Raw genomic sequence first — 22,859 nt, 5'->3', positions numbered from 1 at the left:
CAAGACCCATCTCCAACTCCTTCTGATATTCTTTCTAATATGACTTTCTACTTCCTAAGGAAGACATTCATCTTAGCTCACCTTGTACTTGAATCACTTCTAGATCATCTCTCCATTTGGTTGGGAGCTCCCTTGAGACAGGGACTATACAGCCCATATCTTTGCATCTGCTGCAACACCTCGCACAGCGCCTTGTACATAGAAGTGGATGGATCGTGGACAGATTGAAAAGAATAAATGGAGGCTAAGAAAAGTAGACTTGCTTGTGAAAAATGACACACACCATTGTGAAATTCTGGGATTCCACAATACCTGACACATAGTAGGTAATTTTAAAAATGTATTTCTTTATCTATTTATTGAGACAGAGTCTTGCTCTGTGGCCCAGGCTGGAGCACAGTGCAGTGGCTAGATCTTGGCTCACTACAGCCTCTGCCTCCTAGGTTCAACTGATTCTCCTGCGTAGCTGGGACTACATGCACACACCACCACACCTGGCCAATTTTTCTGTTTGTTTTTTAGTAGAGATGGGGTTTTGCCATGTTGGCCAGGCTGGTCTCAAACCGCTGTACTCAAGCAATCCTCCTGCCTCAGCCTCCTAAAGTGCTGGGATTACAGACCTGAGCCACTGCACCCAGCCAAAAAAAAAAAAAGTGGTTTGTTTTTTTTTTAATGAATAAATGTTGAAGGTCTTTGGAATAGGATATAAGTTGATACAGGCAGTATTTCTTGTAGAAGTGATCTGTCAGGTTATTAGTAATACAGGTGGAATAATCTTGATAGAAATGAGCATCCTACAGAAACCACCTGGCTGAATAGAAGATACAGTTCATGCTCTAATAGTATCTGGCATAAAGACAACTTTCCAGTTTGTATCCAGAGTTTGAGTCACAGTTAAAAATCTCATCAACTGCATCACCGTGAATACATTTCTGAATCTCTCTTAGCTCTGGTTGATTGCCTATAAAGTGGGGATAATGATAGCTACCTCACAAGTTGATTGCAAGAACTGAATTATGTAAGGTATAATAACTTTCTTTAGACTATGAGGCTCAATAAAATTTTCATTAACAGTATGAGAGAGAGAGAGATGTCTATTATTTAGGCAGCTGTTTTCTAATGATGATGGTTTGGTGAACTCTTGCCTTGCCTCGATGACAATTTCACCTTTCAGAAAAAGAAGAAGAACTGCTGCTTTCGTCTTAGTATGATTGTCTCAAAACAACTTGGTGCTGTGAAAGGAAGGAAACCCAAAGTGTTTGTTGTAATGACCAGAGAGTGTCAGTCAAACTCCGTAGCTTAAGGATAGAAGATGTCAAATGGTTCAGAGTAGTGGTTCTGAAGCTTGCACGCTAACGAGAAATACAGATTAAGAGTGATAGCAGGCCGGGCGCGGAGGATCAAGCCTGTAATAATGAATGGAGAAAATGAGGAGCCTCAAACATTAACACTAATATTTATGGAGTCTTTTCATGTCCCAAGACTGTGTTAAAAGTTCAAAGCCTATTTTCCCTTTTAACTTTCACACTGTTCCTATGAGATGCCCTTGAATTAGCTTAATTTTTAAAGTGGTCATATGCAGAAGATGGAAGGAATTTTTAAACTTGACACAAAACTATAATAATTAGGATAGAAGAGCTAAAACCTAATTGAGTCAAAGTTGGTGATTCACACGTAAGATAATAAAATTGATGTTTTTGGTCATGTTCAGAATGAGATATGGGAGATATGGAAGAAATAAGCTCACCTCCTGGAAAAGGTAATACAAGATTAACAGGCGATTGAGGTAAGTCATAGATGGCTCTTTTGTTTCTGTCTTACCCATCAAGGGGAATATTCTTCAAATTGTCAAGAATGGTTAAAAGAAAACAAAAATCTAAGCTATAGGAGGAGATAGCAGAAAAACACTCAATCTCTTTAGTGAGTTTGACTATTCACATCCAGATGAATTACATATTGGGATATTTAGTGAAGAAAGTAATAGTGTAGCCACTGTTAGTATCATCTAGAAATCATAGAGAACAGAAAGATCCTAAAAGACAGGACGGGCAAATGTTTCCATTTTCATAAAGAAGGGAAAGGTGGATTCTGAAAAACACAGGCTAGTGAAATTTAGGACAGAGCTCCAGAGGGTTATATGATTATTCATGTATTTTGGGATTGCCTATAAAAGAAAACTGGGATTTTTTAAAGACAAAATGGATTTACTAAGAATAAATTGTGCCAAACTTTTTTTTCCAGTAAAGTTTCAAAGCTAATAGATCAAAAACATGCTGTGAACATAATGTATCTGACTTCAAAAAAGAATTCTACGAAGTAGCTTATACCTTTCTAAATAATATAAAAAAGAAGGAGCTAGATAATAGTACTGCTAGTGGTTGGTAAGTCACTGTATAGCAGATTATCTACTGGTTTGTGACAGGGCTCTGTCTTGGGCATTGAACTGTTCAGCATGTCAGTGACTGAGCAAAGACAGCATTTTATCATGTTTGCAATTGGTAGAAAGCTGAAAAAGAGTTGAACATGTTGGATGCTATCATTAATATTTACAAAGCCCTACCAGATGTTACAATGGGCCAAAATCAATCAGATGAAATTAACAAGAATAAGTATAAAGCTATCATCTAGGAGTGAAAAGTAAATTTCAGAAGTGCAGGATGTGGGAGATCTATCCTAAGAGTTCTAATCAACAGCAAATCCTAATCAGTGTTGAGGATAGTGCCTGACACATAACGAATGCTCAGAAATGTTTGCTGAATGAATGAATGAACAGATACTGTGATGCAACTGTTTCTAAAAAGCTCCTTACATTTTAGGTTTCATTAGTGCATATATACAGCCAGGTTAAGGAAGCTAATAGTCCCGCTGTACTCTTAATTGTCCAGGCCAGATCTATAATACTGCGTCTAGCCCAGGACACATTTCATAGGGACACTGTCAAGTCAAGGATTACCTTGAAAAGAGTCACCAAAAGAGCACCTATAAGAAAAATATGAAAATTGCCTTACAATATTTGAAAAAAAGGCTGGGTGCAGTGGCTCTTAGCACTTTGGGAATCTGAGGCAGGAGAATCACTTGAGCCCACACATCTGAGACCAGTTAGGGTAAAAAATTAAAAATAAATTTTCTTTCTTTTTTGAGACAGAGTCTTGCCCTGTCGCCCAGGCTGGAGTGCAATGGCGCAATCTCAGTTCACTGCAGCGTTCACCTCCAGGTTCAAGTGATTCTCCTGCCTCAGCTTCCTGAGTAGTTGAGATTACAGGTGCACACCACCACTCCCAGCTAATTTTTTTTTTTTTTGTATCTTTAGTCGAAACAGGGTTTCACCATGTTGGCCAGGCTGGTCTCGAACTCCTGACCTCGTGATCCACCTGCCTCGGCCTCCCAAAGTGCTGGGCTTACAGGCATGAGCTGTGGTGCCCAGCCAAAAGTAAATTTTAAAAAATCTAACCAGTCTTAGTGGTACGTGCCTGTAGTCCCAGTTGCTCAGGAGGCTGTGGCAGGAGGATCGCTGGAGCCCACGAGTCTGAGGCTGCAGTGAGCCATGATCATGCCACTGCACTCCAGCCTGAGCAACAGGGTGAGACCTTATTTCAAAAAAATAATAATTAAAAATAATTTTTTTAAAAATTTGAAAAATGTCATTTGGAATGAGGATCAGACTAAATCTCCCTCTAGCTCTGAAGAGTAAAATTAAGACCCATTGGTAGAAGGCAGAGGAAACAGATATTGGCTCTGTATTAGGAAAATCTTGTAGAGTGATCCAAAAGTGAAATGGGTTTCTCTGCAAAGTAATGAGTTCCTTGTTACTGGAAATGCGCTGGTAGAGGCTGCACTTTTATTGAAGGAATTTGTGAAGTGAGATATTAAGTTGGATGACTTATAATGCTAACATTTAGTCATTCTACCAAGGCTAGAGACGTTTCATGGGCGTTTAAGAAATTGCTCTGCAACTCTCTCCTGTAACGTGACCTTGGGCTTCTGTGCACACTCACAGCTTTGTTGCCTACCAGCTAGTTGCATAATATGAATCTCATACTTTTTAACATAAAGTCCTCTGCAGATGTTTAATATAATTGCTGTGCTTTCTTTCACTAGATAGACGTGTGTGTGTGTGTGTGTGTGTACTCTGTATACTTTATATTTGTTCAAACTACCATAAGAAATTTTTGAAACAAACAGACTGCATTTATCACAGCTAGGAGTCACCCAGAGTACTTTCAGAAAGAGCAATTTGCTGATTTACCTTTATATGTATTTCCAAAGTTACAAAGACCTAGTGTATAGGGCATGAAGATAAATAAGCAAAGGCAAACAAGAATATCTATCACAGGAGACATTAATGTCAAGGAGGCAATTTTTAAATGTACAATTATTTTAAAAGAGGAAAGGTTGACAATGATGGCTTCCATCATATGTTTAAAAGTGCCAAAGAGCAAAGCCATTTGCCAAACAAAGCAAAGAGCTCCGGACTACCTTTGTGAGTCTGCTGCCTGCAGGCCAGGCCACTCTGGACTCCCTTCCCCAAACAGACAAAATATTATCATTTCCAGTTCTTTAAAGCCGGCACCCTGTTCTTAACATTGACATTCAACGTATCATAATACTTTTGACTACCCGGTCCACTTTTCAAAAACCACCTTTTGAAAATTCTTTCCAAAGATAGCAATATTTCAAATCTTCATTGCCTGGGTTTGCTTTTTCATCTCCTGCCAGTCGCTGAAATCATATTTAATCAGACTGGGGTATGTGGTTTCTGTGTCCGGCTGGTCCCAAGCATGGAAATGTAGCTTTTGGACAGTGCCCTAAAATCAGGCCCCAAGTTGTCAATTACACAAAGATGCTAAGTTTAGAAGGAAAGGATTTATATAACCAACAAAGTATTTCACATTTTTAAAAAGACATAATTGTGGGTAATAAAAGTCAGAGTGGACACACTATTTTATCTATTTTTTTCATTCCATAAGTGGCTGTAGTGGGGCCCTCAGATACTATGGGATGTGGGAAAATTAGTAAGATATAGACTTGGCAGCGTGGAGGGATGATTATGATGGTGGGAAGATTAGGACCAGTCCTGAGATAAGGAGTTTAAACGTTAATTAGAATCCACTAGGGAGTTATTGAAGTATTTCATTTGCCTGCTTGCTTGCTTTGAGGAGGCAATAACTTGATCAGAACAGTTCTATAAGTAGCTCAGTCTCTCAGTCCAAAAAGTCTGTGCAGAAAGAGACCTAAAATAGGAAGGGGAGTCAGGAAATCTAACAGAGAAGCCCAGAGGTGGAGCTGAGGCCTAGAAGCCATTTGAGATCCGAGCACCCGTTGACTGACAGCCTTCAGTTCCAATCCAGTCTACTCTGCATTCTCGGTACTAACCCTGCAAGATAACCAGCCACAATTGCCAAGAAAACCCGTGTAGCTGGTGGTGAACAAAAACCGAGGATGCGAACTGAAGGCAGCTGAAGGAACAAAGTTGTGCCTGTAACTGCCCAGTGGATTCACCTTGCCCGCTGCCTACAAAGAACCAATTTATCAAGATAGGGGAATTGCAATGGAGAAAGGGTAATTCATGCAGGGCTGGCTGTGCAGGAGATGAGAGTTTTACTATTACTCATATCAGTCTTCCCAAGCATTCAGGGATCAGAGTTTTTAAAGATAACTTCGCAGGTAGGGGCTTGAGAAGTGGGGAGTGCTGATTGGTCAGGTTGGAAATGGAAGTATAGCAGGTCGAACCTAGGTTTTCTTAATGTCTTCTGTTCCTGGGTGTGATGGCAGAACTGATTGGGCCAGATTACTGGTCTGGGTGGTGTCAGCTGATCCATCCAGTGCAGAGTCTGCAAAATATCTCAAGCACTGATCTTAGGTTTTACAATAGTGATGTTGTCCCCAGGAGCAATTTGGGGAGTTCAGACTCTTGGAGCCAGAGGCTGCAGGACCTCTAAACTGTAATTTCTAATTCTGTAGCTAATTTCTTAGTCCAGCAAAGGCAGACGGGTCCTCAGGCCAGAAGGGGGTCTTTTCAGGAAAGGGCTGTTATCAGTTTTGCTTCAGAGTCAAACCATCAACTGAATTTCTTCCCAAAGTGAGTTTGCCCTAGGCCCAGGAATGAACAAGGGCAGCTTAAATGTTAGAAGCCAGATAGAGACAGTTTTCACTGTCAAGATTTCCTGAGTTATAATTTGGCAAAGGCGGTTTCATAGCCAGTGGCTGTTTTCCTGAGTGCTCTCCAGGGTGGTGACCAGGCAGAGGTGTGGGAGAGCCAGAAGAGGCGATGGTCCTATACTCAGGGGCCCGACTTCTCCTTCCTTCCTGGAGGGGCAAAATGGTCATCCTCCTCCCTCTGTAGTGTTTTTCCCTCTGTTTTGGTCCTTCTGCTATGTGTGGATGTGTTGGGATAAGATAGGGCAAGGTGAGCACTGGAAAGAGGGGAAAGGCAAGAGGAAGGGAACCCTGTCCGTTCTCTTCCTCTTCCTGATGATGCTGCCTCTTTGGAGAAGGTGAGGAAAACTCCCACCCAACAGGCTGCAGGCTTCTGGGCCCTGAGCTTTCCGCTTCTTCCCGACTCCGTATGACTGATGTGAAAACGTTGAGTTTCCTGAGCCTGTCTGCCCTCTGGGTAGTCTTACTGCTCTGATGATAAAATAAGTGTGGAGGCACTGAAGTAAAGAATTTGCAATAAAAAAGAAAATGAAAAATGGAAGCCATAAGAGAAATGAGTATTGGATCAAGTGTGAAGAATGGGAAATGTCAAGGCACTTGGTAATTTTTCTGCTAACAGACATTGTGAAGATGAGTTGCCATGATTTTTCTTTGCCTACTTTTTCTTTTGCTATTGTCATGAGATCTAGGAGCATGAGGGATTTGTCATTTGAGTTTTACATGGCAACAAAAAGCACGGCAGAAGTACAGAATCCACTTAAATGAGAGTATGAACACAGTAGGAGGTTTTGCTACCTGGAGTTAGACGTTGAATTGCTACTCTCTAAACATTTTTCTTTTCTACATAAAAAGCTTTAAATGCAATCCTTTAGTTATTCACTGAAAGTTTATATTAACATTTAGTGTACACCTGCCATACATAAATTATCCCACTAGGTACCATTCATAAAATTAAACTCAGCTATTTAGTTATGAAAATAAACCACGGCCCACATGCCCTGTGAAGCCCTGTTAAAAGCAGGCAACGTGACCAAGAAAATATGTTTCCTTTGAATTTCACAGAAATCTGAGTTTGGGGAGGAAAAAATCGAGAGTATTTGTTGTAAGCCACTATGTGTATCCTCCGAAACAGTTAATGCAGAGAACAAAGGTAGTGGCCATAACTCAAATAAGGAGATAGTGAGTACATGTGTGTGTGACCTAATTCAAGTTTGGTGGTCCAAGTAGTATTTTTCTTGGCCTGCAAAAACTCCAGGTATTTGCAAAACTGTTTTAAATAATAATGTAACAGAAGTTTAAAAAAACTGATTTAGTACATATTTTTTGGACTCAATTTCTCCCTCTTGGTTACTATAGATGGTTCCAATTTCCAGCCGTGCAGTTACTATTGTAAATTATCAACATTTAAAAATTTTCATTGATTTAAATTATTTTTATTGATACATAATTTTTACATTTTTATGGGGTACATGCAAATGCTCAAAAATTAAAAGGGGAATAATTCTGTTCTATCCCAGATTAGAAATACCTTAGAATTTCTATTTGTGTCTATTTGCCTCCATTCCATTATTTTCTTCCTCTTCATACCACATTTACATATGTCTTACGATTTATTTACTACTTTACTTCAGGAAACTTAGTATCGTTCTGGAATCATAGAAAAGTCCTTCTAGCTAGTCTGTCTTGCCAGGTCTTTCCAATTCTTCTCCCTCAGGAAGCGAGTGGTGGTGACCACATCGACGTAAGAGAAGACTTCCCGTCTGACTCCTCCCACCATCTCTGTAGGTCACACAACCTGACGCCAACTGGCTCTCTTCAGACTGTGGTCAAATGGAAAATCTAGTCAGAGTTCAGAAGGGTGGGAAAATGAACCTAGAAAGCCTAATGTGGAGAAACCCTTAAAACATCCTTCACGTTCCACAGTAGTGATTATTTTCTTTGGCGATACTGCAACATAAATAGGTATTCTCAGCTAGTTCATCTGTGGGCAACACCATCTTGACATTTATACTCTACAGAAAAGGTATCTGAGGAAAGATTTATGGCAAGTAACTTGCCACAAATCACACAGATTAACAGCAACACAGTCTGGGCATATATGTGTAATATAGTTCTTCATATATATATATACAAGTAATGGGTGTTTCTCGTAGAAAAGTTAATGAAGATGAGCAGAAAGAAAAAAATACACACCATCCAAGCACCCAGCAAATGACCATATTGTAGACATGTTTTCTTCTAATACTCTAGGTATTCGTGTATACATATTTGTACATATATGTACATATATACACATGCACACTTTAAATGAAACCATGTTGACCTATAACCTTTTTTTGTACACTTTTTTTTTCTTTTTAAAGAACTTTTTTTTAAAAAAAGAAAAAAGCGAGAAAGAAAAAAAAGGAATGAAGGAGAGGAAGAAAGAGGAAGAGGGAGACAGAACGGGAGTGTTGCTTTATTGCCCAGGCTAGAATGCAGTCTAAAAATGGGTATTGAAAACCTCTTTTATGTCAATAATTGTGCTTAATAATGGAGACAGGAAAAAAACAATGAGGGAAGAAAAAAACAAGCAGCCAACCAGTATTTCATTTAAACCTATGAGTAGGTGTGATGTGGTACTGATAAGAATGTATATTTTGTGTATTTAAAGTGGAGAGTTTTATAAATGTTTATTAAGTTTACTTGTTCTGGATCTGAGTTCAAGTCCTGGATATCTTTGTTAATTTTCTGTCTCATTGATCTGTCTAATATTGATGTTGAAGTCTCCCACTATTATTGTATGGGAGTCTTAAGTCTCTTTATAAGTGTTATGTATCTGGGTGTTCCTGTATTGGGTGCGTATATATTTAGGATCATTAGCTCTTCTTGTTGCATTGATCCTTTTATCATTATATAATGTCCTTCTTTGCCTCTTTTGATCTTTGTTGCTTTAAAGTCTATTTTATCAGAGGCGAGAATTGCACTCCTTTTTATTTATTTATTTTTGCTCTCCATTTGGTTGGTAAATCTTTCTCCATCCCTTTGAGTCTTTGTATATCCTTGCATGTGAGATGAGTCTGGATGCAACATACCAATGGGTTTTGGCTGTGTCTTTTGATTGGGGGATTTAATCGATTTAAATTTAGGATTAATAATAATATATGTGAGTTTAATTGTGCCATTTGATGTTAGCTGGCTGTTTTGCCCACTGATTGATATAAATTCTTCATTATGTTGATGCTCTTTACTTTTTGGTATATTTTTGGAAAGGCTGATACTGGTTGTTCCTTTCTATGTGTAGTGCTTCTTTCAGAAGCTCTTGTAAAGCAGGCCTGGTGGTGATGAAATCTCTGAGTACTTGCTTGTTCACAAAAGATTTTATTTTTCCTTCACTTGTGAAGCTTAGTTTGGCTGGATAGGAAATTTCTGGGTTGAAAGTTATTTTCTTTAAGGACGTTGAATATTGGCCCCCACTCTCTTCTGGCTTGTAGGGTTTCTGCTGAGAGATCTGCTGTGAGTCTGATGGGCTTCCCTTTGTGGATAACCTGACCTTTCTCTCTGGCTGCCCTCAGTATTTTCTCCTTCATTTCAACCCTGGTGAATCTGACGATTATATGCCTTGAGGTTGCTCTTCTTGAGGAATATCTTTGTGGTGTTCTCTGTATTACCTGGAGTTGAATATTGGCCTGCCTTGCTAGGTTGGGAAAGTTTTCCTGAATAATATCCTGAAGCGTATTTTCCAGCTTGGATTCATTCTCTTCGTCACATTCAGGTACACCTATCAAGCGTAGATTAGGTCTGTTCACATAGTCCCATATTTCTTGGAGACTTTGCTTATTCCCTTTTATCCTTTTTTCTCTAATCTTGTCTTCTCGTTTTATTTCATTAAATTGGTCTTCAACCTCTGATATTCTTTCTTCTGCTTGATCAATTCGGCTGTTAAAACTTGTGCATACTTCACGAAGTTCTCGTGTTGTATTTTTCAGCTCCATTAATTCACTTATATTCCTCTCTAAATTGTCTATTCTCGTTAGCATTTCATCAAACTTTTTTTCAAAGTTCTTAGTTTCTTTACATTGGGTCAGAACAAGTTCTTTTAACTCACAGAAGTTTCTTATCAACCACCTTTTGAAGCCTAAATCTGTTAATGGAACGCACTCGTTCTCCATCAGGCCTTGTTCCGTTGCTGATGAGGAACTGATCCCCTGTAGAGGGAGAGGCATTCTGATTTTGGGTATTCTCAGCCTTTTTAGGCTGGTTTCTTCCCTTCGTTATAAATTCATCCATGGATCTGTGGTCTTTATAATTACCGACTTTCTAATTAGGTTTTGAGTGGACGTCCAACTTGTTGATTCCCAGCGCTGGAATCTGAGCAACCCACTGCGCCGGCCAAAACAGTGGCGTTAAGATTCCTGGTGCTTTTCTGCCCAGGAATCTCCGGTCTGGCTTCCTTCTTGAGTCGGTCCTTCAATCAGCTGAATAGGCGACTCTGCCTTCCCGGAGCTCCAAACGTCGGCCAAAAGGAAACCCAGTCTCGTTTACTTTGCACCAAGAGCCGCCGCACTGGCCACAAGAGTCGCGCTGGCGACCCATGGGGCTCCTCCACTGGGAATCTCCTGGTCCATGAGCAACAAAAATTTGTCTGAAAATGTGACATCCTCTCGTTCTCTGCACTTTCACTGGGAGCTACTATCCCGAGCTGCTGGTGATCAGTCATCTTGGATCTCTCTCCCTTTTTTTACTTAACAAAATACTGGGAATGTCTGTTTTTAATATTCAGCTATTCCATAGTTTCCATTTTATGATTATACGGTAACTGAAGTAGCCAGCCTTCTCCTTTTAGACATATATGTTGTGCCAAGTGTTGATTACAAGAAGTGTTTCTGAAATGAACATTCTCATCCACACATCTTGGTGCTGCTTTTGTTTTCTTTCTATAACCCAGGACACTGCTGAGGTGCTTTTTTGTTCTTTAATTTCCTCCGTTTTAGTTCCTAGAAGTGTCAATGCTGGACTGTTAGGTCTACTGGTCTTTAAGGTTCTGATGCATGTGATTAAATTACCCTCCAGAAAAGTTCTACTAACTTAAGTCTTTCCCACTCTGGGACAGCTGAAGACTGGCCAGAGCTTTGCAGCTGCAATGATGTGCTTACCACCCCCCTTATCCTTATCCAGCAACTTTTGCAATTAGCCTCTGACCTTGTTCCTAGCATTGTCTCCACTGATGATTTGGGTTTGGGAATGGTACCTGTGGGTGCACCTGGAGGCGTGTTTAGACACTAGCTGAAATCACTTTGGTCTTTCTAGCAAACCTCAGCCAATGGGCTCCACTCACAAAGCGTCAGCTTCCAGGAGCAGATTTTAGCTCAGGGCCTCTTAAAGTTCAAGACAATAATGGAGTAAAACAAACAAGGCTGAAAACCAGGAGATACATGAGCTTAAGAAGATAAGTGAATAGATAGCTACCCACACAAAAGAAAAAAAAAGTAAATAAGGTGAGAGTCCTTCTTACAGCCACGGATACCTTTTTTCTTTTTTTTTTTTTTCTTTGAGACAGTGTCTCACTCTGTTGCCCATGCTGGAGTCCAGCTGTCTGACCATGGCTCACTGCAGCCTCAATCCCCTAGGCTCAAGCAGTCCTCCACCTCAGCATCCTAAGGAGCTACACCTGGCTACTATTTTCAAATTTATTTTTTATAGAGATGAGGTCTCACTATGTTGCCTAGGTTGATCTCAAACTCCTGGACTCAAGCAATCTTCCTACCTTGGCCTCCCAAAGTGCTCAGATTACAGACATGAGCCCCTGTGCCCAGCCAATACCTCTTATTTTCTAACTGAGCATTGTTAAATTGAGGGATGGGTTGCTGAGGGATGATATGATGGAGTACACATGATTTGACGTGTGCTAACTAAGGCCTGTGCATGCCTAGCATTTTTTTAGTCATGGAATGAACCTTACTCGGGTTCAGATTCTAGTCCTGCCACTTCTTATGTCCTTGAGCAAGTGCCTTCACTTATCTGAGTCTCACTTTCCTCATCCATAGTTATTACAATTGCACTGGATTGCAGTGAGTAGAAATTAAGTATTTAGGCTGGGCACGGTGACCCACACCTGTAATCCCAGCACTTTGGGAGGCCAAGGCACGTGGATCAGTTGAGCTCAGGATTTCGAGACCAGCCTGGGCAACATAGCAAAACCCTGTCTCTACAAAAAATATATAAATTAGCTGAGCATGGTGGCTCACACCTGTGGTCCCAACTACTTAGGAGGGTAAGATAGAAGGATTGCTTGAGCTCCAGAGGCAGAAGTTGCAGTGAGCCGAGATCGTGCCACTGCACTACAGCCTGGGCAACAGAGCAAGATCCTGTCCTAAAAAAAAAAAAAAGAAGAAACCAAGTATTTAAAGCACCTAAGGGCAGCCCCTAGCCCCATGGTAGTGCTCAGCAAGGGTTTGGTGAATGAATGGATTCATGCTCTAAGCTTACTTAGAGTTTAGTTTGCTTTCAGTTGTGGTTCTGCTTGCTCATTTTACTTATCACTGTATGAAACTGTATTGTTTATTTTCCAAATTTGCCGCATATTGTCTGTTTCTCCATCAGCACTAAACATCCTCAGGAGGAGAGTGGGTTCCCAGTGTCTGAAACAGTGCCTAGCACACAGAAGATGGTGAATCAATATTTGTGATTATTACTCGCTCACATCCTGTCTAGCCACCCAGCCTTGTTACCAAGAGGCTGTTCAGCACAGGACATTTATCACACCATTTGTTGACCTGTGCTTACTTCCAGCCATCCTCCGCTACCTGAAGAACGATGGGAAGATCCATTTGGTGGTTTTCAACAACGTTCAGCTTGCGGACGGCAGGCGGCACAGGATCCTCCTGAGGCTGAGCAATTTGCAGCGAGGGGCCGGCGCCATAGAGCTCTACCTGGACTGCACCCAGGTGGATTCCATTCACAATCTCCCCAGGGCCTTTGCCGGCCTCTCCCAGAGTCCTGGAGCCATTGAATTGAGAACTTTCCAGAGGAGGCCACAGGTAGGAACCCACAAACCATTCTCGGAAGTGGAAAAATGGGCTGCCAGTGCCTGAGGAGTGCAGAGGAATGTGCTGAGAAATTCTTGCTGCAGTTCAGTGGGTCTAAAGCCGGCTGCACATCAGAATCACCTGGGGATCTTGAAAAACTGCTGGGGGGCTGCCCCTAAGACAAATTGAATCAGAATCTGTCGGGTGGCGCCTAGGCATCAGCATATTTTTAAAACACCGATTCTAATGTGATGCCAAAATTCAGAGCTTGTGATACACACGCTCTGTAGAGACTCTGGATACAATTGTAAAGTTGGAAAAGAGCAAAAATAAAAATAACCACCTCAGGATGATGACATTATCCATTTTCAATTTTCTACAATGAAAATAAAAAAGAATATTAGAAACTGCAGCTTTCAGAATGGCATTTTCACAGGTTTTGTCAGAACATGCACTAACAAAAGGGAACTTAGCTAAGCTCCATTTGGTCTTAACAGATACTGTCACCTCTGTCTTCTGCTTTACTCCATGTTGATGGTATTTTTATTATTCTGTCATTGCACCTGTTGTAGAAATTGCCACATGCATTTCTTTTAGAATTTTGTGCTAGGCAGTGCTTTGTTTTTATAAAGAACTAGTATTCTTTGTCCTTACTGATAATGTATAACTGGCTAAAGTTCCTGAATTTCATCCGATATATAAGCCAATGTCAAAATCAGTAACTACGTTCATCTGTTATGGCCCATAATATTTTTGTCTGCTACCTCTCAATCCTCATTTTCCACTTCCATTTGTAATTCATTATATTAATATATGCTTTAGTTGCAAGCTACTCTGAGCCCTTTGTACAGAGAAGCAGAGTGTAAGCAATAAGTTCCATTGCAAGTAAAAATGCTGTGCAGTTTTAGATAGTAATATAAAAACTATGAATCTGATCCTAGAAGTTATTGCGCTTGAACAACAGGAAGCATTTTTAATTGAAAATTCCAAGAAAGCTAAAATCCAAGGTTTTTTGGGGTTTTTTTGTTTTTCAGTCATAGAGAGAGAGAATTTAATGTAGATTTACATATTGAAAAAATTAATAGCTATGCTAAGCTTTATTTCTGAATCCCCAAAGTAGCCCAAGTAATCAAAATGACAGTAAGAAATTATGTCACTGCTCATTTCAGAAATTAGTGTCCACTACCAAATAAGTCAATGTTTGAAAGTCAGGACTCATCTATGACAAATCATCAGAAAGTGTACTCATTGGATTTTTTTTTTTTTTTTTTTTTTTTTTTGAGATGGAGTCTTGCTCTGTCTCCAGGCTGGAGTGCAGTTGGCACGGTCTCAGCTCACTGTAACCTCTGCCTGCTGGGCTAAAGTGATTCTCCTGCCTCAGCTTCCCAAGTAGTTGGGACTACAAGCATGTGACACCACACCCAGCTAATTTTTGTATTTTTAGTAGAGATGGGGTTTCTCCATGTTGGCCAGGATGGTCTCAATCTCCTGACCTTGTGACCCACCCACCTCGGCCTCTCAGAAGCTCTACCTCCTCAGACCATCAATAGTGATCACAGTGGCTTAATCTCATAGTCACCTACTCACTCATTCAGTCTACAAATAGGCACATTCTAGGCATTAGTGCTACTATGGTGGGCAAAGCCAGTCCTTGTCCTGACTCTGTGGAGCTTATAGCCTGATTTCCAACACAATATGTTTAAATAGTACATGTTGCCTAATCTTAGCTAAATCAAGATACAGAATTCCTCTGAAAATCCTTAGTTGTGCTCATTTCTAAAATGAAGATGATGACTTGACTTTGGCAGTTAACATAAATATTTTGTTGTATATAGATATAATAAAAGTTATTGCAAGCAGAATTCACAAGAAAAAGGAGCAAGGAAATTGACTTTTTAACTAACAATAATTACTATCAACCCACATTGTAAAAATATGAGGCCAACTATCTAATGATCATAGAAGATATCATTTATTCATTCTCATATCCCAAAGAAATTAGACGCTTTGCTAGAACATTGAGCCAAGACATCCAAAAAAGAATACTGTTTAAAATTGGGATTAACACCCTATTTATTACAATCTAAATTCCATAAACATATTCCAGACAATTCTTAAGAGGCTCCTGCCACAAAATAACTCCTTTACCATGTAGGAAAAGAGCCTTTCCTTTTCTCAGCCCTCTTGGTGAACTCTCAGGCCAAGTTGGATGCCAGCATTTTCCTAAGCTACTGGCTACTTACATATTCACTTCAGTCAAAAAGATAGGGCTGGCAGGCTTTAGGAAAGAATGTGATCCTACAAAATTATGTAAGATGTCAGAGGGTCCAAGTATACAGGACTACTTGATTATGAAAATTGCGTGAGTAGGCAAGCACATTGGCTTTTGAACAGTGTCAGCAATCTGTGGTATGAATGTGATTTCTTCCAGGACTTCTTGGAAGAGCTGAAGCTGGTGGTGAGAGGCTCGCTGTTCCAGGTGGCCAGCCTGCAAGACTGCTTCCTGCAGCAGAGCGAGCCACTGGCTGCCACAGGCACAGGTGTGGGCTTTTGGGCAGTTTGCATACTTTCATCAACACAAACTCTGAAGACCCTGAATAGGCTGGGTCCCATCACCGAAAAGTCGGGCTCTCCACAGAGCAGCCCAATAAAACATTTCTACAGAAATCAGGCTCTTGAACAAAATCCAGGGCAAGGAATATTTTCATTATACTTTTATTTGTATAATTCACATGAATTTAGACTTAAATAGTCAGTGGCATCATTATCATTTTTTTAGCTGAATTAAAGAAATTACCCAAATTCAAATATTCTGGGTTTTTGAATCATCTTGTCATGATGATTTCCTGGGGGATCATTTGGTTTTGAGTCACTTAGAAATGACCATCACTGGCTGAAAACTCCTTGCCTTTTGCTGTTCCTACAGGGGACTTTAATCGGCAGTTCTTGGGTCAGATGGCACAATTAAACCAACTACTGGGAGAGGTGAAGGACCTTCTGAGACAGCAGGTAACAAGTGGGGCATATCATCAGAAAAGCCCTGGTCTTCTCAGAACAGCTCCCCATAAGCTAGTGGAGCTGCAGGCCTGCCCAGGCACCGAGGCGGCCTCTGAGCCAGACCTCCGGGGGCCCATGCAGCCCCCCACACCAGGGCTCCTCTGGAAGGTCTCTGGAAACGGGAGCCAAGCTCGTGATGAACACACCATGGCCCTAAGCAGAGCGGGAGCCATCGAGGGCCCCTAACACTATATGAAAAGTGTTACATAGAAAGCTCCCACATGGTTCTTTCATTCCTGGATGATACCAGGCACTCCTTTTCAATCCTTTTCTCCCCTTCTCATTTCTAAAGGTTAAGGAGACATCATTTTTGCGAAACACCATAGCTGAATGCCAGGCTTGCGGTAAGTGCTTTTGTAGTTACGGGCTCGCCTGAGTGGGAGGATGCAGGCTAATGAAAGGCCTGCGGTGAGGCTGTGTCGACCGCAGTTTCTGAAGGCTTACCACATAGCTGGAGAGAAGGGAGGAAAAGTTCAACGGGACACCAAATTTTGTTTTGCCTTCTGTGTATCTTCCTGGCGGTGAATAAGCCTGTGGATCATTGCTTTTCTCTAGGTCCTCTCAGGTTTCAGTCTCCAACCCCAAGCACAGTGGTGCCCCCGGGCCCCCCTGCACCGCCAACACGCCCACCACGTCGGTGTGACTCCAACCCGTGTTTCCGAGGCGTCCAGTGTACCGACAGCAGAGAGGGCTTCCGGTGTGGGCCCTGCCCCGAGGGCTACACAGGAAACGGGATCACCTGTATTGATATTGATGAGGTAAAAGTTCACTTAGACAGGGAGGGGCTCCCTAAGTATCTTCCTCACCCTGCAGCTTTTTGGAAAAAGTAGCCACCCTGATGATTAAGGGATGAATTGGGCTATCCTCCAGGGTCCATCAAAACCACTTGCTTGGAGACCCTGAGACCAGGGATGGTGGAAGGAGACATGACCCAAGGTTATGGCTGCATTTGTCATTTTTCCTCTGTGTTTCCAACTCTTCTACTGGTCCATTTGCTGCAGTGCTGAAGTTTCTGCTTTACACTCTGACATCTGCATTGGTTATTTCTCTTAAGCAGCCTGTGGTACAATTTTGTTTTCTCCCCACTTTTGCAAATGTGTTAGGGAAGGATTTTTGTAAGGGTATATTTCAGGAGTCACCATGGGTTTCTTCAGGCTTCCTAAAATAAAGGAGCAGAGGGGAATCTCACACCAACAAGGGGGAGGTGCCGTAACATGAGCAACTGAATGTGCTTGGGGAGGGGCCCAGAGGAGGCACATCCAGCAAATACCAGCTGTTTGACCAACTGGCAGAGCCTAAGAAGAGACTGTTTCAAGACCATGGTTAGGCAGGCCAGGCCCAGTGGCTCAAGCCTGCAATCCCAACACTTTGGGAGGCCAAGGCGGGAGGATTGCATGAGCTCAGGAGTTCGAGACCAGCCTGGGCAACAAGACAAAACCCTGTCTCTACAAAAAATATAATTACCTGGGCACGGTGGCGCATGCCTGGGGTCCCAGCTACTCTGGATGATGAAGTAGGAGGATTGGCCTGAGGCAGGAAGTTGAGACTGCAGTGAGCCATGATCGCACCACTGCACTCCAGCCTGGGCAAGACCCTGTCTCAAAAACAACAAAATAAAACATGGTTAGACAATTACCAGTCCAGTCACAAAGTAATGTTCATAGCAGGTAGCAAGGCTGCCACCAAAATATGCCTTAAATGTGCCTTTCTCCTCCCACCCAGCCAGAGGAAGGCTGAAAGGAGAAGCACAGGGGCGAGACACAGGTACGGATCTTAGGCGCACACTGGCTCCCTGGGGCTCCTGCAGGCCCGTAGTAACCTCAGTAACACTCAGCTCATTATCTTCCCTACTAGTAAGCAATTAAGGTGGTCTCTAGTAATCCCTCAATTGGAGAAATGTCTGCACACGTTACACTGAACTGCATCTGGTTTTTATCTGTGAGCTGGAATTTTCCTCTTTCTGAAAGGGCAGGAAGTGGTCATGTTTTTTACATTAGTTGAAGTGGTTTAAAAAAAAAAAAAGAACGGAACCAATCTCCAAGATTCCTAGAGCCTTGGTTAGCATGAACTTGACAGGACATGGAGGCAGGCACAGGCCCTGAGGGATCATGTGCTACTGAAGAGGCACCGGCCCTGGCTTTGCCTTCCTGAGGTCTTTCCGATTGAGTAGCTGGTTTGCTGATGCTTTTTGAGTCATCTAGCAGCAGCTAAGTGGTCCAGGGACATAGTCCTTTCACAGAGGTTTGCAAATTCCACGTCAGAATATCAGGGAGCTTATTACATTGAGAGGTAGGCTGGTTGATCTCAAGGACTGTTTCAACTTGGATGTGTTGTTATGCTGCAATACAGCAAAGCCACTAGAAAGCAACCTCAGATTGTGTGGTCAGGGATTCGGTGGGTAACTGGAGTTGGAAGCCTTTATTTCCTTTTATTTTTTCCACCAAAAGATAGATAATTGACTAAACAAGCATGTACAAATAGATGAAGAGAAGTTTGAGAGTGTTTTCTTGGTGTGGCTAAAGACTTTGAACCTTTTTGTCTCCAGTGCAAATACCATCCCTGCTACCTGGGCGTGCGCTGTGTGAACTTGTCTCCTGGCTTCAGATGTGACGCCTGCCCAGTGGGCTTCACAGGGCCCATGGTACAGGGTGTTGGGATCAGTTTCGCCAAGTCAAACAAGCAGGTAGGCTGAAGTCATGGTTTCTGTTCATGTTTCATCTTAACAGGACAGCTTTGGCTGGTTCTCCCCTCTTTGGTATAACCTGTTACCTCCTTGAGCGGCCAAGACCATGTGGAATGTCATGGTGCAAAATAGCAAATTAGGAAAATTTTTTCAACCATTTTAAAGTATTTACGTTTATAAAATCTAGAAGGGAGGAAGCTTTTAAGTTGGGATAATAGAGTATCACTAGAAAAACAGTAAGTGGGTAATACTGGCTATTGGCATAACTTCAGGCTTATTTTCTTGATAGCCATTGAACATTTCGTCCTACAGAATAAGTGGAGAACGAGGGAAACAAACACTTTGAAAAATTAGGTCACTTTTGTAGAGTCATTGCTGCCAGTCCAAGGCTGTTTCAGAGATGAGGGGATTTTAAGAGTAGAAATAATCCCCAGAAGCAGCCTCCCCTTTTTCTTATATAAGCTATAAATTGCCATAAAGCACTTGAGTACTTCATGACAGTCTCCGTTTATTTCCAAATGTTCTACTTTATCCTGGTCATTATTTAACTGACTGACTGTGAAATTCTTTTTGATGTTTTTAGCCCTTAAAAATGGTTGGTCTATAAATATATTTTACTACCTTAGGGAAATTATTAGCTTTGAAGAAGGGCAGGGGTTTATTCTTTCCTAGCTGCCTATCAAAGAGTTCTAGAGGGCATGATTTTTTAGGCTAGAAAATGAAGGTGAGCTAGACATACAGGAATGACAAGAAGCTATTAGAGTCCTCTAAATATGAAATCTCTAAGACCAAGCCCCTGGCTCCCTGGGCTCCTACAGGCCCATGGTAACATTAGTTACACTCAGCTCGTTACCTTCCCTAGTAGTAAGCAATTAAGATGGTCTCTAGTAAGGAAATAGGCAAAATGAAATATAAGGTACTTGATGTAAGGTAGTAAGGAGCGCTTCTCAATAGATTTCCAGTAACATGGCAGACAGGACTGAAACGGAAGGGAGCCACCTTGCTAAAATTTAACAGCAAATGTTACTGCATTCCAAAGTCAAAAAAACGAAAAAAAAATGGTGCAGTGTCCAGAAACAATGAGAAAACTCAAAGCCAGAATTGCGACTAGAGTTGAGGCCACCGCAGATCCTGGGAGGTGGGAGCCAGCTCCAGGTCCTAAGAATGGGGACCTGGCTTTTAACACCTGGGTGGAGTGGATGCAGCAATGTAGTCTGGGAACTTTGGGAAGGCCTAACACTCCTGCATAAGTCCAGGGCCCTCAAAGAACCACCCTGTCCATTACAAGGAGACGGAAAAACTTTACTAGCCCTAAGAAACAACAAAGAAGCTTGACTTCAGCTTTAAGAAATGGTTGACAAAAATGAAAACTGCCCACAACAAATCGAAGGACCACACTTGTACCACAGACAGTTATCAGCTCCAAATCTGTGTTATACATATAATGCAGAAACACAAGCCAAAAAATTAAAATAATAGCCATGAAATAGTAAAATCCCCAGGGCCCTGACTCAAGTCAAAGGCACACCACTCTGTAAAGACATGCCAAAAATTCAGGGCCAATACAATGCCCACAGGCAAAATCTGGGCTACTGCAGATATGCTAATAAACAAAATTGGCAGTTTAAATAAATAAACTACCACAAGGAAACATGATAAATATAAAGTAAACATAAAAAGATAAATAAATACCATACTTAAAGAATAGGGCAATGCCCCATCTGCACAACATGGCAAAACCCCGCCTCTACTACAAATGCACATAAAAAAATTAGCCAGGTGTGGTGGCATGTGCCTGTGGTCCCAGCTACCTTGGGAGGTTGAGGTGGGAGGATCACCTGAGCCTGGGAGGTTGAGGCTGCAGTGAGCAGTGATTGCACCACTGCACTCCAGCCTGAGCAACAGAGCAAGACCCTGTCTCAACAACGACAACAAAGTTTAGGGCAATGTGAGAAAAACAGACATAAAACATTTATCAGTGGAAAATCACTGACATTAACTCAATAGGTGGGCAAAACAGATTAGACACGGCTTAGCAGAGAACCCATATTAGGCTAGGGGGAGAATCTAAAGAAATCTAGAACGCAGCACAGAGAAATAAAGATATGGAGCACATAAGAGGTTAGTAGTCAAAAGAAGATATTAACGAGAAAGTCCAATATCCATCCAATTGTAGTTCCAAAGAAAAAAATAGAAAGCAGTCGGGGGAAGCTGAGAATGTTCCAGAAGAGAAGCTAAGAATCCTCAGATAGGAGAACTCCATTGAGTCCCAAGCAAATTAAAAAAAAAAAAAAAACTTTCCTTACCTAAAAGGTGGGGGAACAGATGAATAAAACAAGTTGTCTTTTCTGAATAACCTTCCGTATCATGAAAGCAATTCTCATTTGCAATTAGATTAAGTATAAACTGATATAAATGCAGGGAGATGGCACAAATAACCCTCATATTACCATTCTTCCTGAAATTCTGCATCTTCACTTCACACAAAGATAGCAAAACAAAGGAAATCTATTTGCATTTCTATTTAAGCAGCATGTCTCGCTAAACTTTCTTTGAACTTTTCTAGGTCTGCACTGACATTGATGAGTGTCGAAATGGAGCGTGCGTTCCCAACTCGATCTGCATTAATACTTTGGTAAGTATTTATCACAGCTGTTGTTATCAAAGTAAAACCAGTTCTTAAAACAAGGGTATGTTTATAGACCATAGCTTCGAAACACACATAGAACATGTGGGCATAATATATTTGATTGCCAGAGTAAGGGCAAAAGTTTGTGCTGAAAAAGTGTTTAATGTGAGTAATTGCATAAGTAATTTTTTACATAAGAATAATTTTGTAAATGCTGAGTTCTTTATCTCCCATCAAAGTTGCAATATTAGGCTATTAGATAACTATTTGTTGAATAAATTATTACTCCTTGTATTTTAAAATTGTGAAGAGCTTGGTAGTTTATATTAACCGTTCAGTATTTTACTGGTGACTACACAATTCCCAAATGGCATTCTTTATTTTCATAAAACTTTTCATTGTATTAAATTAAAATGCTTAGCCCTTAGGGATGCCTATAACTTAAGTATGGGTTTTATTTCTGAAAGTTCCTATCAAACTGTTTCCAAGATGAAAGATGTTGCAGAGTAGACTATCAAGAAAAGAACTACTGATTCCGTGTCTGACTATTTGAAAGTTATCTAACCCCTAAGTTTCTTGTTTCCTTGTAAGTAAAAGCACTTTACATTTATCAAGTCACTTATTTTAATTATCACAACAACCTCATAAACAGGGATTATTACTACCCCCATTTTACAATTCAAGAAACTGAGGCACAGAAATATTACATCATTAAGTCCAGGCATGGTACTGTATGCCTATAGTCCCAGCTCCTCAGGAGGCTGAGGTTGAAGGATCATTTTGGTCCAAGAGTAGTTTGAGGCTACAGTGAAATATGATCACCACTGCACTCCAGTCTGGGTGACAGAGGGAGATCATGTCTCCAAAAAGAGAAAAAGAAATGTTGCGTATTTAGCCTAAGATCACGCATCTCATAAGACTTCCAGGTTGGCTACAGAACCTGAGTTCTTTTCCACAATGCTATATTGCTTAGGAGTAGATGGGGATTTATTGCTTCTTAGCTTTTACCAGGACAAAGTAGTCTGCAAATAGATTTGTGAAACCTTGATATAAAGGTAAGAACTGAGCCACCTTAGAGAGAAAGAAAGTAGTAAATAGAACTCCAGGAAACTCCAAAAATGAAGGAGTAGGCCAAGGAACAAGAACAGAAGCCAGAAAAAGGAGCGAGCTGACAGCACGGCCAGGGAAGCTGAGAGTCACTGGAAAGCATGCTTTGGACTTGGCAATTAAGAGGCTGTGAGTGACTGAAATCATTAAGCTGTATACTTCAAATGGATGTCTTTTATGATCTGTAAATTTTATGTCAATAAAGCTGCATAAGATGAAA

General features: G+C 41.2%; 1 protein-coding gene across 1 annotated transcript in view; it reads left to right on the top strand.

Annotated features, from left to right (window-relative positions):
• THBS4 (thrombospondin 4) overlaps positions 1 to 22,859 on the top strand; it is a 49,700-nt gene that overhangs the window by 9,056 nt on the left and 17,785 nt on the right. The window contains exons 3-9 of the mRNA XM_032277288.1: positions 12,928 to 13,175; positions 15,595 to 15,703; positions 16,090 to 16,172; positions 16,513 to 16,564; positions 16,776 to 16,978; positions 18,766 to 18,903; positions 21,470 to 21,538. Coding sequence (XP_032133179.1) covers positions 12,928 to 13,175; positions 15,595 to 15,703; positions 16,090 to 16,172; positions 16,513 to 16,564; positions 16,776 to 16,978; positions 18,766 to 18,903; positions 21,470 to 21,538 — 902 coding nt within the window. The remainder of the gene's footprint in view (positions 1 to 12,927; positions 13,176 to 15,594; positions 15,704 to 16,089; positions 16,173 to 16,512; positions 16,565 to 16,775; positions 16,979 to 18,765; positions 18,904 to 21,469; positions 21,539 to 22,859) is intronic.

Source organism: Sapajus apella, unplaced genomic scaffold (assembly GCF_009761245.1).
Source record: "Sapajus apella isolate SASKATOON/1434 unplaced genomic scaffold, GSC_monkey_1.0 scaffold1, whole genome shotgun sequence".
Lineage (NCBI taxonomy): Eukaryota > Metazoa > Chordata > Mammalia > Primates > Cebidae > Sapajus > Sapajus apella.
The sequence above is the reverse complement of the archived record's forward strand: the minus strand, read 5'-3'. Positions and strand labels throughout refer to the sequence as shown.